This window comes from Sus scrofa, chromosome 14, assembly GCF_054392235.1.
Source record: "Sus scrofa isolate SSC_HxYL_T2T_F1_AM1 chromosome 14, Sscrofa_HxYL_maternal_Yorkshire_Landrace_v2.0, whole genome shotgun sequence".
In the NCBI taxonomy this organism is placed as follows: Eukaryota; Metazoa; Chordata; class Mammalia; order Artiodactyla; family Suidae; genus Sus; species Sus scrofa.
This window is the reverse complement of record NC_139396.1, coordinates 86,577,776-86,594,904: the sequence shown is the minus strand read 5'-3', so window position 1 is coordinate 86,594,904 and position 17,129 is coordinate 86,577,776. Positions and strand designations below refer to the sequence as shown.

Below are 17,129 nucleotides of genomic sequence, written 5' to 3'. Positions count from 1 at the left end.
TCTCCATACAGCTCTTTCTCCACTTGAGAGAACTCCTTTCATCTTCCAGGCGTAACATAAATGTCATTCCTTATAGAATATTTTGTGGAAGATTCTGACCCCTTCCCCAGCCACTGGCAGATGAGCTGATCCTTTCTCCAGGCTGCCACTGCACTAGGCACACAATGTTCTAACACACAAAGCAAATCCTATGTGTTAGCATTTCTGTCTCCTCTGCTAAGCTAAGTCCTTTTCTGAGTCTCTTGCTTTGCTCACCTTTGGGTATCTGGAACCAGACAGCATCCAACAGGAGTATTTGGCAAACACTGAATGAAAGAATGAATGCTTTCTCCAGTACAGAGTTGGGGCATGGGAAAGAATGTAACATGATAATGCTGTTACCATTTTATTAAACCAATAAACTAGTGAATGAATGCATTCTCCAAAACAATGGGAGCAGGGAGCTTTGGTATATGCTTATGTGTTGTAGCATTAAAAACTAATGCAAAACTTGGAGGCTTAAAACCACAAGCATTTCATTTATTCACTCCCAATTCTGCAACATAAGCAGGGCTCTGTGAGGATACCTGCTCCGCATGGCATCATTTTGGGGTGGTTCAGCTGGGGCTGGAGGATCTTCCTTTAAGATGGCTTCATTCACCTGTGCTGGCAAGCTGGTGCTGGCTGTCAGCGGGGAGCTCAGCTGAGACTGTCTTCTAGGCCTTGGCTATTTATCCGTGGGGGCTCTCTAGTGTCTAGGTTAGGCTTCTCAGAAAGGCAGTCCCAGTGTAGCCCAACTTCTTGCCTTGTGAATAGTTTCCTCCCAAGCACATAAGCAGAAGCGATCAGACCTTCTTAAGGCTTGGGCCCAGAACTGCCATAGCTTCTCTTCCACCACATTCTGTTCACAGGTCACAGAGCAGTGTCTTCCAGGAGAGAGAGTCCCACAGGCAGAAATATTGAGAGGCATGGTTCATTTGGGGATACCAAAGTAACACAGTGAGGATGTTACCATACTAATTGTAAAAATGAAGTCATCTTTATTTTTTTTATCTTTTTGCCTTTTCTAGGGCCACTTCCTGTGGCATACAGAGGTTCCCAGGCTAGGGGTCAAATTGGAGCTGTAACCACCAGCCTATGCCAGAGCCACAGCAACGTGGGATCCGAGCCACGTCTGCTACCTACACCACAGCTCACAGCAACACCAGATCCTTCACCCACTGAGCAAGGCCAGGGATCAAACCTGCAACCTCATGGTTCCTAGTCAGATTCATTAACCACTGCGCCACGATGGGAACTCTGAAGTCGTCTTTATTTTAAACTCTACTCTTTCTTCTTTGTTGGTGGTTGGTATTTTGTGAGATATTGTTAGAAAACACAATGAAAATTCATATCTACACAACTTTTAATTCCAAGTTTTGCCTTATAGATCCCATTGTAGTTACTCGTCAAACAAAAAGAAAATATTTAGCTCCTCTGACCTGTGCAATATCAAGGTCCCAACCCCTCCCCCTTTCTGGTCTTTTTAGGGCTATATCCATGGCATTTGACCCCTAGTTCCCAGGCTAGGGGTCGAATCAGAGTTGCAGTTACCGGCCTATGCCACAGCAACGCAGGATCCAAGCCACATTGACAACCTACAAGACAGTGCCAGATCCTTAACCCACCGAGTAGGGCCAGGGGTCGAACCTGTGTCCTCATGGATACCAGTCAGGGTTTGTTACCACTGAGCCACAACAGAAACTCCTAAGCTCTCTTTTTAAAGGGTTTTATTGAAGTATATATTTATAATGTTGTGATAATTTCTGCTGTACAACCAAGTAATTCAGTAGTTATACATATACACACATCCATTCCCTTTCAGATTCTTTTCCCATAGAGATTATCACAGAATATTGGGTAAAGTTCCCTGTGCTGTACAGCAGGTCCCTCTTGGCCAATCTCTCCACATACCAAACACTTTTCAAACTAAAACCTATTGGTTTCTTTTGCAAAAGATCAGCTCAGAAACTGGTTTTTAAAGGAAATGAGAGTTTAAAAATTTGATGCCAGACAAATTATCAGAAAATTTACAATCCCATTAGTGTTCTTTATATCGTACTGTGCTCCAAACTAAATGTTTTCAGGTTTCAACTGTATGAAAATAAAAATGGGATCATGTCAAGTTCCCTGTAATTTCATTCAGAGGTTCGTGATTTTCCTGCCTCCCTAAATGTGGCATTTAGCTTCCTTGTTCCCTGGACTCTATCTTTTAACTACATGTTCTGAGGACCCAATTACTGACTTCTTAATCGGATTAAAGATGGGGTCTGTGTCTGCTCTGGCAAAGCACAGAAAATACACTCACAAGTGATGTGTGCTCAAAGACCTTACACATTGCTGCAGGCTATGAATTTGGGTTTGAACTTAGAATTTTGATCCTTGAACTCCTCTTTCTATGGGCATGATCTTGCACGAACAACTTAAATTCTCTACACCTCAGCTTTCCCATCTGTTCGATGGAGCAGAGAATAGTACCTTGAGGGCTTCAGGGAAGATGATACAAGATAGAACTTGCAAAGCACTGAACAGTGTCAGCCATGGAGTAAACATTCAGCAAATGCTGTCTGTCGTTGTCATTATTATTACCATTGGACGAATGCTTAAGAATACCTTAGTTTTTTTTTGCGGAGTTCCCGTCGTGGCGCAGTGGTTAACGAATCCGACTAGGAACCATGAAGTTGCGGGTTCGGTCCCTGCCCTTGCTCAGTGGGTTAACGATCCGGCGTTGCCGTGAGCTGTGGTGTAGGTTGCAGATGCGGCTCGGATCCCGTGTTGCTGTGGCTCTGGAGTAGGCTGGTGGCTACAGCTCCGATTCAACCCCTAGCCTGGGAACCTCCATATGCCGCGGGAGCGGCCCAAGAAATAGCAACAACAACAAAAAAGACAAAAGACAAAAAAAAAAAAAAAAAAAAGAATACCTTAGTTTTTCAGAAACGGATTATTAAATTAGCAATTGCCCTAAAATGTTGCCCCACCCACCCACCCACCCTATCTATTCTTTAGTTTGAAAGGACTTGCCTTTCAGAATTCTCATTATCAATTAGCATTTGACTCAGGGTGGTTTTGAGGATGGGAAGAGAGAATGTGAACTGATTCCTAAGGCTTTGCAGTGGTTATACCACTGCATCAAATTGTCTGGGAACAGCTGAAGTCACTCAGAAGAGGATTACCAGCCTATTAACTGTAAAACTTTTGTGGAAGCAGTTCTATGTGTTCATTGATAAAATGAACGGCTAAAAATTGCTATGAATTTAATTGCATGTTTAAATGAAAAACACTTCATCCACTTTGACAGCACATATTAATTTTCAAAATAGTAACTTGTTTTTTTTCCAAGCCACAAACTAGCTTGGTATACACATGGTCTCTTGTTTCCTTTGGGAATCAAACACTGGGCCCTTTGGAGTATCTATCATTGACAAGTCACAGATGACATATTTAGATTAGTCTAATAAGAGAATGCTTCCTCATACTGGGGCAGTTACTACCATGCTACCTTAATTAATCACAGTATTACATCATCAACACTGCCAGTATATACTGAACTGACAATGTAAATAAATGTATTTGTGCTGTGTAGTCAGAGCTGGCAATTATCCATGGTTTGAGGTAACCCAGGACAGTTACTCCTAGAACAACGTACTACGGTGACCCACATGTCCACTCAATCAGAAAGAAGCCTTCATGTTAAGGTGTTTGGAACAATTGATCCATGCGGTACAAATGTTTTGGTTATTATTGATGTTGCTGTTCACCAAGAGTGTTCAGGGGTACACTATGGATTGCTAACAGGTCTTCTAAGACCAAAAAGAAGGGATCCTAGTCCAATAAGTGTGGGCTGCTCAACAGAAATGACTCCCCTCTTAAAAACACATTATTTCCTTTCACCTATAAATGCCCTAAGAGTCTTGCAATGAGAAATACAAACTTCTTGAAGAAGAGGATAACATAGAAAGTATTTCTTGGAGTTCTCGTTGTGGCTCAGTGGTAATGAACACAACTAGTATCCATGAGGAGATGGGTTTGATCCCTGGCCTTGCTCAGGGGGTTAAGATCTGGCGTTGCCGTGAGCTGTGGTATAGGTGGCAGATGCGGCTCAGATCCCACATTGCTGTGGCTGCAGTGTAGGCTTGAATTGGTGTAGCTCCAATTCGACCCCTAGCCTGGGAACTTCCATATGCCACAGGTCCTAAAAAAAAAAAAAACAAAAAAACAAAAAACAAAAAACTTCTTAAAATTACTTTAGCATTTAAAAACAAAAGACTATTCCCCTTCATTAACCACGTTTGGCTCAGGGTTGGTCTAACAGAATATATTTAGGAGATAGTTAGGTAGCACTTCCCCAATTATTAATAGAGTCACTGCTAGATAATTCCAAAAATATTTCTGTCTACTTTCCTTCAATCCAGTTTTGTTCTCCTCTCCTCATCCTTTCTGAAGGATTAAACTGCCAAATTTAGCAAATGGATATTCTAGATACCTAACTACATTTGAATGTCAGACAAACAATGAATAATGTTTTAATAAAAGTCTGTCCCAAATACTGCATGGGACAGTTGAATGTAATTGGGTGTCCTGTATTTTATCTGGCAACTCTGACCCCAAGCCAAATGAGAACCGTCAGTAATTAATTAAACTGTCAGCTTAATTTAGTAACAAGTACGAGGAAAGAATCCATTCAATGTTGAATACGTTTTTTGAATCTTTCCTAATAACAAAAGTGTGAAGTGTTTTGGGGATCATTATGTCTTTGGTCTTTTTTATAATAATTTCAACATGAAAAATGCATTCAATCTGGGGACTGCCATGAACTCTAGTACTCTAGTCTGGGCACTTTTCATTTTAGAGATGGGAAAATTGGGCCCTGAGAGAAGTGACATTTCCTGCCCAAGGAAATTCTCTCGCAAGGCGTTGATAACCACCAGTCTTGACTTCTCATAACCTAACTCTCAAGCCAAGGGTCTAAACTCCTATCCAGGCAGTCTTCATTGTTGTATACTGTATTTGGTAGTACCAAAAAAATAGCAATCTCCCCCCCCGAAAAAAAAGGTGACGAACGGGTAAATAAGTGTTCTGAATAACTGAGTTAGCTACGTTTACCATTTTAATGGATAAAATCACAATAAAATGCAATACATTAAAATAATTTTAAAGGGAGTTCTTGTGGCTCAGCAGAAATCAATCTGACTAGTATCCATAAGGACACAGTTTCAATCCCTGGCCTTGCTTAGTTGGTTAAGGATCCGGCGTTGCCATGAGCTGTACTGTCAGTCCCACACAAGGCTCAGATCTGGCATTGCTGTGGCTGTGGTGTAGGCCAACAGCTAAAGCTCCAATCCAACGCCTAGCCTGGGAACCTCCATATGCTGTGGGTGCATCCCTATAATGACAAAAAAAATTAAAAATAATGATAATAAATAAATAAATTTAAAGCTTAAAATATCCTGGACATAACTTATTTTTTTTCTCTTATTCAGAAGGCACCTGAGTGTCTCCCAGTACCTGTCCCTCACTTTTTTATAGTATGCTAGAGTACAAATTTAAGGAGAATTCCAGAGTGTCTTTCAGGTACCTATGTGTTTCTATTTGTAAACTAGTACTCAAGATATATAGACTTTTTTCCCCACCCATTTGCCACCTCCTATGTGTTGCTGAGAATAAACATCAAGTCCAGCAGTAATCAAACTGTATACAAGTAATGCTTAGAAGAGCAACAGTTGTGATGGGTTCCTTTCTATAGAAAGTGGAAGCACTATTTATATTCACAACAGATGGTATATCATCTTTATTAGTAAAAAGAGACATTGTTTGAATTAAGGTACTGAAAACTGCCAAGAAAAAAAGTCACTCAGTTACTGCTTTTTGTCTCCTGTGTCCTATTTAGTACCCATACCACACAAAGACCACTGTCCCTGCAGATGCCATGCAACTTAGAGAAAGGAGTGAGAGCCAAGGGCTAACAACAAGGACTCCAGATTGGTCAATAATTAAGAAGAAGCATCTCTTTGAAACCAATGAGTTATTATGTGTACAGCATATTCCCCCACTAGACAGAAATGGCTATTTAAACATCATGAATAAACATCCTTCACTTAAATATCTGAGAATGACACACTCCCCTGGAGCCTGCATCCCTGCCTTACCCGCATTGCCCATGTATTTAAAATCTAACTTCATAATCACACCATCTGTCAAAATGGGTTGTATTTTTTCTGCATAACCTTCCACTCTTCTCTCATCCACCTGACACTGCTGGTCCAAGGTGGAACCTTTGTCATATGCCACTTGATTTATTAAAAAGTGGAGCAAGAATTTCTTGAGGAAATATCAAGGAATGAACTAGAGATTGCATTATCTCTTTTTCCATAAATTGTGTGTTTTCTGCAATATGGTGATGAGGTGATAACACTCATAGACACCTGGCCCACAGGTGTTAGCTAGCTTGTCCAGGACACTGCAAGTCCTGAAGTTGTCAGCTGGTGAAGATGAGGCCTCTTCAGCTCTACTCAACCTTTAACCCACCTAAGGTTTCTAAGACAGAAAGGGTTAAGACCGTTTACCTGAGGTTTGAATTGAAGAGAAACTGTAGCCCATCAGTCTTCCAGTGACATGGTGTGAGGTCATGCATTGTAATCAGCATTACTTTGAATGGAGAATGTTAGTATGAAATGCTAATGATCTAAAAGTAGATGTCTCCTCTGTCAGCTCTTATTTAAATGAGTAGCTTGGGTATTTGACCTTGGGCAAGTGACTTGAACTTTCTGGTCCTCAGTGTCCTCGTCTATAAAATGGGGATAATAGTGGCACCGCCCCCCCCCCATAACTGGGAGGAGTTAATGAGAGTGAGTGTGAAAGCATTTCGCACCATGCTGAACACATAGTGGCTGCTACCTAAAACATTAACTAGTATAATTACAGATTAAAAAGTCAGGTGGTGACCACAGTGTTTATTACTGTTATTCATGCACACCGTACCTTACCTATTTATTACAAGTTAACCTTTGCAAAATATTTTCATGATCTCAAAGTGCCCTTTCATGAATGATCAATGTAATCTTGGCCATGGTTACAGTGGAACAAATCAATCCATAAAGAATAATTTTCCCTGAAAAGTGTAATTTAGTCCTAAATCGCATAGGTAGCCTTGTATATATGAGTAATGAGAAGAAATTATAACTATGGAGCCTTGTGAAAGTTTTCTCATGCACCGTTAATAAAAACACTTTTTTATATGGGCTTTCTTGCCTCCACTGCTATTCAAGACACCATGGCATTAGAGACACAGCATTTTCACCAAAACCTCAGGCTCCTCTAAAGTTGATCCTGTGATGGGAAGTGAGATTTTTACCCCTGATCCCAGCTGTTATCGGCTTATGTTTACAAGCTAAGGGACTGGGCTCCTTCAGTGTTGATCCTGACATGTTTAACTGCTTTATCATTCACGTGTGACACAGTTAACTATTTGTTCATAAAGAAGAATTGGAGTTCCTGCTTGGCTAAGCGGTAACGAACCCAGCTACTATCCATGAGGATAAAGGTTCGATCCCTGGCCTCAATCAGTGGGTTAAGGATCTGGCGTTGCTGTGAGCTGTAGGCTTGGTTTGGATCTAGCATCACTGTGGCTGTGGCGTAGGCCAACAGCTGCAGCTCCGATTTGACCCCTAGCCTGGGAACTTCTTTGTGCCACAGGTGTGGCCCTAAAAAGCAAAAACTAAAAAAAAAAAAATTAAAATTAAAAAAGTAGTTTACTAAATAGTAAATTACAGGTACTGCAAAATATTAAGGTAAACATAAATATTTACAGAGCTCAGGAGAGACTATAGTTGTGTGCCAGAGACATGGTCTTGACTCCAGTGCAAGGATTCAGGTCCTCTGTGCTTTGATATAAGGAAGTTATTATGAAAGCAGAAGTGATGACAATTAAGAAAAAGCCCCTCTCAGCTTCCCCTCCCCCTCTCCCCTTGGGGGGCTGACTAGTAGGTCTCCTTCCAGGTCATAGGTATTTCTAAAAAAATTAGTATTCCCTTTAAAGTGATATCTATACATAAATTAGTGTCCGTGGACTAAATTACTTCAGAATATTTACTTTCATGTGATCAGAAGATCAGGGTTAGAATTCTGGTTCCCCCGCTGTTAACAGAGAGCAAGTCACTTACCCTCTAGTAAACTTCATTTCCCCATCTCTCCTGTTTGAGGTAATAACTCTCGAGGTTGTCATGAAGATTAAGTGACATGTATATTAGAGACGCTCAGTAAGCAAAAAAATGTGACATGAACAAAGGCGGAATTATTTTTCTGAAATGTGCGTGTGTGCACGTGATCCACTTATTCTTCTAACTTCTGCATGTAGTTTAGCTGACTTCTAACCAGCAGAGCAAAAACTCAAACCTCAAAAACTAAACTTTCTACTTTATGGGGAGAACTTGGTGGAGCTATTCTGTAGAATACTGTCAGCACTTGGGGATGAGTGACTGATTTTTGGTCCTCCCGAATCAAAGGACATCCTGTGTTGCACGGTATTTTTAAATGGCTTCATGATGAGTAATTTTACACTTATCAGGGTGTATAAAGCTTCACATTTTACAAGACATTTCCCACAAACATTTTTATTTAGTCTTAACGAACTTTATGGAAAGTTATTATTCTCATCCTCATTTTATATACAGAAATTTTAAATCCAACGAAGGAAGGAACTAGCACAGAATTACATGACTAGTTGGTGGGGCAGCCAAAATACCATACTGCTTTCCTACTCTCCATTACTCTATGCTCCCTTTTATGTGTTTGGGTGTTTGTTTTTTACTTATTTTGTGTGTGTGTCTTTTGTCTTTTTAGGGCCTCACGCATGGCACAGGGAGGTTCCCAGGCTAGGGGTCAAATTGGGGCTGCAGCTGCCAACCTATGCCACAGCAACGCAGGAGCCAAGCTCCGTCTGTGACCTAGACCACAGCTCACAGCACCACCGAATCCTTAATCCACTGAGCAAGGCCAGGGATCGAACCCACGTCCTCATTCAGGTTCATTAACCACTAAGCCATGACAGGAATTCCAGTTTTTGATTAATTTCATTAAGGGAAACTGTTTTGTATTTTTTGTATGAAACAGTTGGTCCAGCAAGATAGCCTTACACACGCTATGACAAATAAATCTCATCATTTATTTTTAATTCAGCAAAGTTGAAGTCTAGCATCAACACCTTTGGTAATATAGCAGCATAGCTTACTTTGAACAAATATCCCTTTCACATGCAGATATTTTTTCCCAGTTCAGAACTGTACTTTTTTTACTTTAAAAAAAATTCAAAGATCATGTGCATTAGACTATTGTGTTTTTCTTTTTTAGAGGTGTGCCATACATGTTTTACAATTAGCAATGCCATATTAAACAAAGCCGGGCAGAGGACCATAAAAGCTGTTTGCAGCCTCCTCTTATACGTGCTGAGCTAGACCAGTGGAACACCATCTTGGTAAGAGAGATTTTGACAGGAAGATGAATGTAGTTAGAACTGCCGTGCTTGCAAAATCACATTTTTACCAAACTTGCCCCACTGCAACACAAAACCTAATGAATGGATCCATACAGAAAGGGTTTTATGCAAATCTGTGCAAATACATTTAATATGCTCTAAGAAAAAGGATACTTTTTTGTCTATTTCCAACACATGGCCTATATATGCCCTCCAGTACCCAGTAATATAGGAACTCTAATTGAAAAAGCATGTTCACCTTCATAGAAATGACAACTAAAAAGCACACTGTATTTAATGCTTCTATCTTTAAATGGGTAACCAAGGAAATGCCAAGATTGGATCTACTAGATTAGCATGAGTGTTCTTTTATAAAAATATATATACTTTTCAAAAAAAGCTTCTCCTAGAAACTGCATTAAGACCAATAACAATAACTAGATGACAAACCCAAGGCCAGGAGTTAATTTACCCTTAGAGCTTTTAGATAAAGGGCATCTCCTTCAGTTGATTCCCACAGCCAATGCTAGCACAGATTTCCCCAGAACAGTAGACAGGAAATAGGAACTTCACAGACCCCAAGAGCAGGTTTGAGTGACAAGTGAGATAAATTCCAAAGCAGTCAAAACCCGACACAGCTGGGCTACTGAGGCTAAAAGGTTTTCACTCTTACACAAGTGAAAGCAATTCAGGTGAACCGATTCGGTGAAAGCGATTCTGTCTCTGTGGTACTTGGGATAAAAAGGGCACAGGATAGTAGGATAGTCCATGTTGATGCATCAACAACAGCAAAGCTGGGGGAGGGGGCCCCCGACAGAATGCTGAACCTGTCCAGGCCCAGGCCCCAGAGCAGTCTGACATCTGGGAGAATCACCTACTCTGGCAGAAAGACTAGAGATCCTCAAAGCAAGAAAAAGTTTACAGAGAAACAGAGGGCCCGGGAGGCTCAGGTCATTTCCTTCTGGATCCCTCAAGACTACGCGTTGGTGAAGAGCCCAGAAGAGGGTCTTCCTTACCTTCTGCCATCACTCGCTCGAGCTGCACACAGCCTCCTGCCTGCTGCCTGGGTGGGGGAGCCCGAGCCCCGGTTCTTCCGGGAAGCTGGCATGGAAGACGATATTGACAAGGAAGGCGCCCCCAAACACTGCTGAAGTCCAGTGCCCGCGGGCCTCACTCTGCAGAAGCATCTCTTCAAAGTCAGGAAACCGAAAATGTTAGCTCGCACGTCACTCACTAAGCCTCCAGCCCCCAGATTCTGTAGCGTACAGCAAAGTTGTCGGAGGTTTCAGGTAAACACCAGGAATCCGTTCCTACAGCTGTTTCTCCATATCTTTCTACCAAACACATCCCTTTGTAAAATAGGCGCATGGGTGCACATACTTTTTTGGCATTTTCAAATGCTGGTAGTGCTTATCCATGAAATTTCTCCATAACACCTGGAACTCGCCACCTAAAATAATATCATCTAAACAGCCACGGGCAGCATCACATCTTGCGTCCAAGAAAGAAGAGACGGACTGTGCAAAGTGGGCCTCCCTCAGGCTTTTAGGGCAGCCATAGCCGCATCCCCATGGCGAGGGCCGCTGGAGGAGGTGTCTGTGCCTGCGCAGTGGCCCCGCCTCCACTACGTAGGCTCTGGCCACAGGCTGCCCAGGCTCTGGGTGTTGGCTACCCACAGCTGAAAAGCATGTTCATCAAAGATTCCCAAAAAAAAAGACCCTCTCTAAAGGAGGTTTAGGTAAGCACTGGAGAATATTTAAATACCTGAGAATATTCTCCATAAAGGGAATGGCAATAGAAATGTTGAATAGTGATTGAATTGAAGAGTTATCTTGAGGTAGCATTTAGTTTGCAATGTGAAAATTCTATGATCCCAGAATGTATTTTTGGGGAAAAAAAATAATTCCCAAAACTCAGTAGTTAAAAAAAAAAAATCTAGTTATAAAATAGGCCAAAGATATGAACAGATATTTCAGTAAAGAAGAGATATGGATGGCAGGTGAGAGGCCGTTCAACATCACTAGTCATTAGGGAAATCCAGCTTAAAACCACAGGGACTTGTCCCTACAAAACTCTTAAACAATTGAAATTTTTTTTTAAAAAATAGTGATAACACCAAATGCCGGTGAGAATGTGGAGAAACTAGATTTCTCATACATTACTTGTGGGAATGTAAAATGGTACAGCCACTCTGGAATACAGTTTGATGGTTTCTTAGCATATGACCCAGCAATGGCATTCTTGGGCATTTATCCAAAGAAATAAAAACTGAAGTTCTCACAAATACCTACAATATGATGTTTACAAAAGTGTTTTTCTTAATAGCGAAATACTGTAAGCTACTCAAAAGTCCTTCAGTGGAAAAATGAATGACAAATTTTGGTATGTCCATCTAATAGAAATTTACTCCGCAATAAGAAAAAATGAGCTATTGATATAGGCAACACTCTGGATGAACTTCAAGAGCATTACGCCTAATTTAAAAAAATTAATTCAATCTTAAAACATTACATACTGTATGTTCTTATTAATATAAGCCTCAAAATGACAAAATTCTAGAGATGGAGAACTGATTAATGGCTGGTGGGAGTATGCAAGCACCATGAGTTAGCATGAAGTTTTTTTATGAGAATGGAACAGTTCTGTATCTTTGTTGTGAGAATTTTTTTTAATCCTATGACTTTGGTAAATCATTACCATAAAAGACAGTCAAAAGTTTTTGCACTGCTTTTGTGCAATGTCGGTTTAACTAAGTTTAAGTACCAATTATTATACTTATTAAAAGTGGATGGTATTGATTTCATTACAAGCAACAATTTTAGTATACAAATGTGGATTCTTCTGTGGTAATAACAAAAACAGGGATACATTCATGGCATTGATTCAGGGGATTATTTGCTATTGTTACTTTTCTCTCCTTTCCTATAGGCAAAATATAGTCTGTACTCCTTGCTGCATTTCCTCCAACTTTTCCACAGTCAGTGGAAAAGTTTCATTTGTAAATTATAGGAGCCATATAGCACAGTTGTGGCAACCTCCTCCTCAGATCACTGCCCTGGTTTGGAATGACTTCCTAAAACAGTGACTTTTCCTCTGCCATACCTGAATTATTGTTTACACCAGTTTATTTTCCTGGAAGATCTTCCAGTCAATTTTCCTCAGATTTAGGCATCCAAGTGGGTAATTCCATTGATGACTCTGGGTTTTTTGCCCCCTATGGAAGAAGCATCCTTTGGAAACCTATCTGAACTTTGGTGCCCCCTGGAGGTGGATGGCAACATTGAAACAGTTGCCTACCAACTGGGATCTTTGTATAGGTCCTTCTGGCCCTAATACCTACCTACTGCTTAAACATGCCACTTAACTGTTTTTAATTTATAACTGAGGAAATGAAAGAAATTGAGAAAAAGCATGATGTCAAAAAGCCAGTTAGTGATAAAATAAGGCCTTGGCACCGGCTGACTCTGGTGCAAATGCAACTGACAAAATCTTAGAAAACTACTTCTGTGTGCCCCAGTTTCCTCTTCCATAAAATGGTGATGTTAATAATGCATCTACCTCATCCGTTGTTATGAGGCTTAATTGAGAAAATGTGTTTGAAACCTTCTAGTTTAGCCCATTGCCTGCCGCATGTGAAGGCCATAATACATGTTGATTCCTATTTCTTTTGAGTTTCTACACTATTTCTTAGCCCCCAGGGCAGTTTGAAGAGAAATGGCTTGCAATAAAGAGGACTGATTGCCAAGAGTGAACAGGGTTAATTAACTTTTCCCAAGAAATGTGTTTTTGAAAAAAAAAATGTACATTGATTAAGGCTTTCAAAATGGAGTCACTTTTAAATAGACACAGTGGAGTCTGCTTTGTGCCAAGTAAATGATCACCCCCTCGTGTATCTGTCTTGAAGTTCATAGAGGAGACTTTCATACTTGTTTTTTATTGTCCTCTCTTCTGGGCATCAAAGATTGGAGACTATTAACTCCATTTCCAAAGACAGTTCAGGGAAGATGGCTTAAACAAAACAGGTTGTCCTTAATACCTTTCCTTGTAAAAACATTGAATTTCATTATGCTTTGGGATCTCTGGGGGATTCAGAGAGCACTAGTCAAGATTTTGTCTCCAAAATGGAACATAATCTAGTGGGAAGAGAAGGAATATGCAGTGAACTAAAACTCATCTGGGGATCCTGGGAAGGGAGAATATTCCATCTGAGAAACTGAAGATAATTTCTTGGAAGAAAATGAGGGATAGAGAGGTTTGTTTGCATTTATAATTTTTCCTAATATTCTGTTTCTTGAGGGATAACACAAAGAGACAGCCCTTGCAATCAAATATGGCTCTCTTTCCCTTTTGAGGTTTGTATCCTGCAGAACCTCAGGAATCCATGACCTGAGAACTCCTTGGGGATTAAGGACACATTGTTGCCTTCTTTGTATCCCCAGTCCTCACTACACAGCCTTCTCACTAAAGGTTTATTAAATGAATGAATCCCTTAAGGTAGCTGAACACATCAATACCTTTACCCCCCAGCTGGCTTTTTCTAGGCTGTGTGTGAGGGGGTTTAAAGCACACTAATTTTAAAAGGCCGACTGAAAGCTCCTTGAGGCCCTGCAACAAGTGGGTTGTGTTCATTGTCACCTCCTTAGCTCTTGACAGAGTACCTGCCCTACTATAGGCACTAAACAAGTATCTGTCCTGCAAATGCTTGAAAACTACCCCTGGTCCTTTCCTTCAGAGCTCACAGTCAGTCTGGAACGATGAGACAGAGTTCATGAGGGATGACTGCAGTGGGTATCTGAGCATTCTGACAACCCATGAGGGGCCAGAAGTCAATTTCACTTCCTCACTCAGCTATGTATAGGAGGTTGTGAATCGCCTCCTTATTTCGGGTGGGGACAGCCGGTGCGTCCTTATGCCCCTGCGGGGACCCCCCTCGAGCCAAGTCACAGAGGCAGGTAACCCAGAGGGGGGGAGCCTGCCGGCACGTGCAGCGCCCAGGGGAGGAGGAGGCTGGGCTAACGCAGCCCTTAGTCAGCAGCTGGGTTCGGGTTTTAAAACAATAGCCTATGTCCTCCCTCGGAGTCCGCGGCCGGTCAGCTCTTAGGGGGAAGAAAGCCATGCTGCCCAGCCGGTTAGTGGCCCAACTTACTTCTCCAGAGCCTGGGACAAAGGGCCAGCAGTTGTACGGGAGTGGGTGGGGCGCCGGGGACAGAGAACAGGGGGGCACAGGTCGCCCGGCCCCTTCCCTGCCGGCTGCGGGCGGGGAGGGCTGGGGTCTTCCAGGTTCCGTGCACGTTCCTTCCCGGCAGCCCGCCTCCCAGCCGGGGCCCCCCGAGTCTGCAGGAGGCCGAGGCACCCTCGCCACCCGCGCCCCAGCGCCCAGACACACCAGGCCCGGGTTTCATGAATGAAATCCAATCGCGTGGATATAAATAGCCGCGAAGGCTGCTCACGTCACCCAGCGAGCGGCGGCCGCCACGGCGGCGGAGCTGGGTGCCGAGCGCTCGGCTCCGCCCGGTCAGGCAGCCTGGGAACGGGGTGGGGGCCTGAGGAAAAGGGGAGGGCTGGGGGCGGAAAGGGGCGAGCCCCTCTCGGCCCGCACCGGGAAGAGCGGCCGCGGCGCCGGGTGAGCCCGCCAGGCCGGGCAGTGCCATGCTGCCTTTGTGCAAAGTTGGGCGGCGGGCGGCACGCCGCGCGCAGGGGCCCCGCACGCCCGCGAGCGCGCGCGGCCGTGGCTGCTGCTGAGTGGCTGGGGGCCCTCCCCCCCTGCTCCCCAGCCCTTGAAGGCGGAGAGAGCTCGCGTCCCGCTCGGCTCCGGGTAGGTTCTGTGTCGTGAGTGCGCTATGCTATGAAACTTCTCTGAGCAGCTGCCGCCGGAGCCCCCGCCGCCCCGGCCCCGGCGGGCGGCAGGTGGGGGGCCCGGGCCGCGCCACGCGGCCGGCAGCGTCCCAAGACCGAGTGGTGGAACCCAGCTGCTCTGGGAGCCGCCCTCGCCCCTCTGCGAGGCCGGGAAGCCCACACATCAGAGGCCAGCAGAAGAGATTTCTAGGAGCGCCCGCACAGCCGCACCCCTAACTTGGAGCAGAGAAAATGCACAACAGGCACCCTTAGCAGACGGGCTGCGCCAGGGAGAGGGTGGTGCCGCGCGACCAGAGGGCTCCTTTCCCTGGAAGGACAGTGTTGGGGAGCCAGAGGGACTGCGGAGGGGGATACGCTAGCCCCTTGGGCGCTTGCACCCCCTGGAGAGTTAGTTGATCGGTCAGCCCACAGTTTGGTGCTCCCCACCCCCAGCCCGTGGCCATGGAGTCTGTTGTGAGTTGCTGTGACAACAGGAGGAGCTGCCATGGGCTTGCAGCACACCTTACCCAGTCTCTGCGTGCTCAGTTTTCGGGGAGAAAAACAGGGTGGGAGTGGGAGGAAGACGTGCAGACAAGGGAATCCAGCCCCCTCGGGGGGGGGGGGGGAAGGGAATGGAAGGCGCAACTATGTGAAAATATATCATTAAATCCTACTGTTAGCTCCGCCGTTTCTATCCTTAACGGTATCAAACATCTCAACTGAGGAGCAATGTCAATATTTAGACTTGGACAAGCCAGAAAGTTAGAAGGGAGTGCCAAGCGCAGGGTTTTGACTTGGCTTTGCACGTCAGCACACAAGCTGTGCCTTTAGAGCTGACTGTACACATTTGCTAGGGGAAAAAATGCATGAAGATTGATATATACACAAAGGCACCCAGACCCAGGAAGATCTAGGAAGTTATGACCAGATGAGTCGCCTTGACTTTGAACTTCCCCCAACCTGTGCTGTCCCAGGCAGCTCTGCTGGACCCCAGCCAGACGCTCAGCTTGAGGTTTCCCTAGTTTGGGGCTCCCCCACCACCAACCGGGCTAGTGCTGCTTATTCTCCGCTGTACTGCGTACAAAAGTACTGTTATCAGTAGTTTTCATCTTTGAAACTGTCCTCTCAATGTCAGCAGATATAAATAGCCAAAAGGCTCTATTTGTTTGATTTCGGCAAACTCTAGGCTTTTCTAAACATACGCTGATAAGTTTGTTTACAAACACTTCAGAAATTTGGAATTATATTTCATTTGCAATAACTCTGTAGATGCAGAAGAGAGTCACTGGTTGCTAGAAAAGAAACACAGTCTCTTTGCAATACAAGTAATGTCTTCATACTGCTCCGCAGATGGGGTAGGCAGCAAATTATCATCAAGCAGAGTTTCCTCTGGGATTCGTGGGTTGTATTTGGACATATTAGTGTTTAACTTGTTCATCTCAGTGTGGAAGACTTTGAAAAATCATTATGAAGTAATAAAATCATAGTCAGTGTTCTAAACTTGCCCGTTGATTGTTGTTTTCTCAAATCGCAACAGTAGTGTAAATTGAAGTCCACAGGGCTATGTGTGTGTGTGTGATCCCAGAGGTGGAAATAGAAACACAGGTAGCTTGGTTTCATTGTCACAACAGTATAACTTATTAACTACACCAGTGTAATTTAATAGGAAAAACTGGAATCATTTGGACTTTTGTTTATGATATTGTCTAAAAATATTTTAAAGGAATAGCATGTCCACTTCTTTGACTTCTGTATTGTAAAATGTCTAGAAGGTTTTCCTTGTTCCTATATATGGGTGTGTGGCAAA

The 17,129-nt window shown here is 43.4% G+C and overlaps 2 protein-coding genes across 8 annotated transcripts in view; one reads left to right on the top strand and one right to left on the bottom strand.

The window, feature by feature from the left end:
• Window positions 1-17,129, top strand: part of RHOBTB1 (Rho related BTB domain containing 1) — a 138,453-nt gene that overhangs the window by 50,089 nt on the left and 71,235 nt on the right. For 2 of the 7 annotated variants that reach the window (XM_021073599.2, XM_021073601.2), the window contains exon 1: window positions 15,101-15,302. The exons of 2 other annotated variants lie outside the window; for them this stretch is intronic. The gene's annotated coding sequence lies outside the window, so the exon portion shown is untranslated. Of the gene's footprint in view, window positions 1-14,345; window positions 14,440-14,517; window positions 14,616-15,100; window positions 15,303-17,129 lie in introns of those variants that run through there. 3 more of the 7 variants (XM_021073600.2, XM_021073597.2, XM_084997024.1) reach the window with 3 other exon arrangements.
• On the bottom strand, window positions 775-15,786 carry LOC106506012 (uncharacterized). Its single transcript, XM_021073603.2, has 4 exons — window positions 15,601-15,786; window positions 14,634-15,309; window positions 10,504-10,676; window positions 775-905 (listed from the first exon to the last, which is right to left on the bottom strand). The coding sequence occupies exons 1-3, from the start codon at window positions 15,784-15,786 to the stop codon at window positions 10,513-10,515; spliced, it is 1,026 nt and encodes a 341-aa protein (XP_020929262.2). The 3' UTR covers window positions 775-905; window positions 10,504-10,512.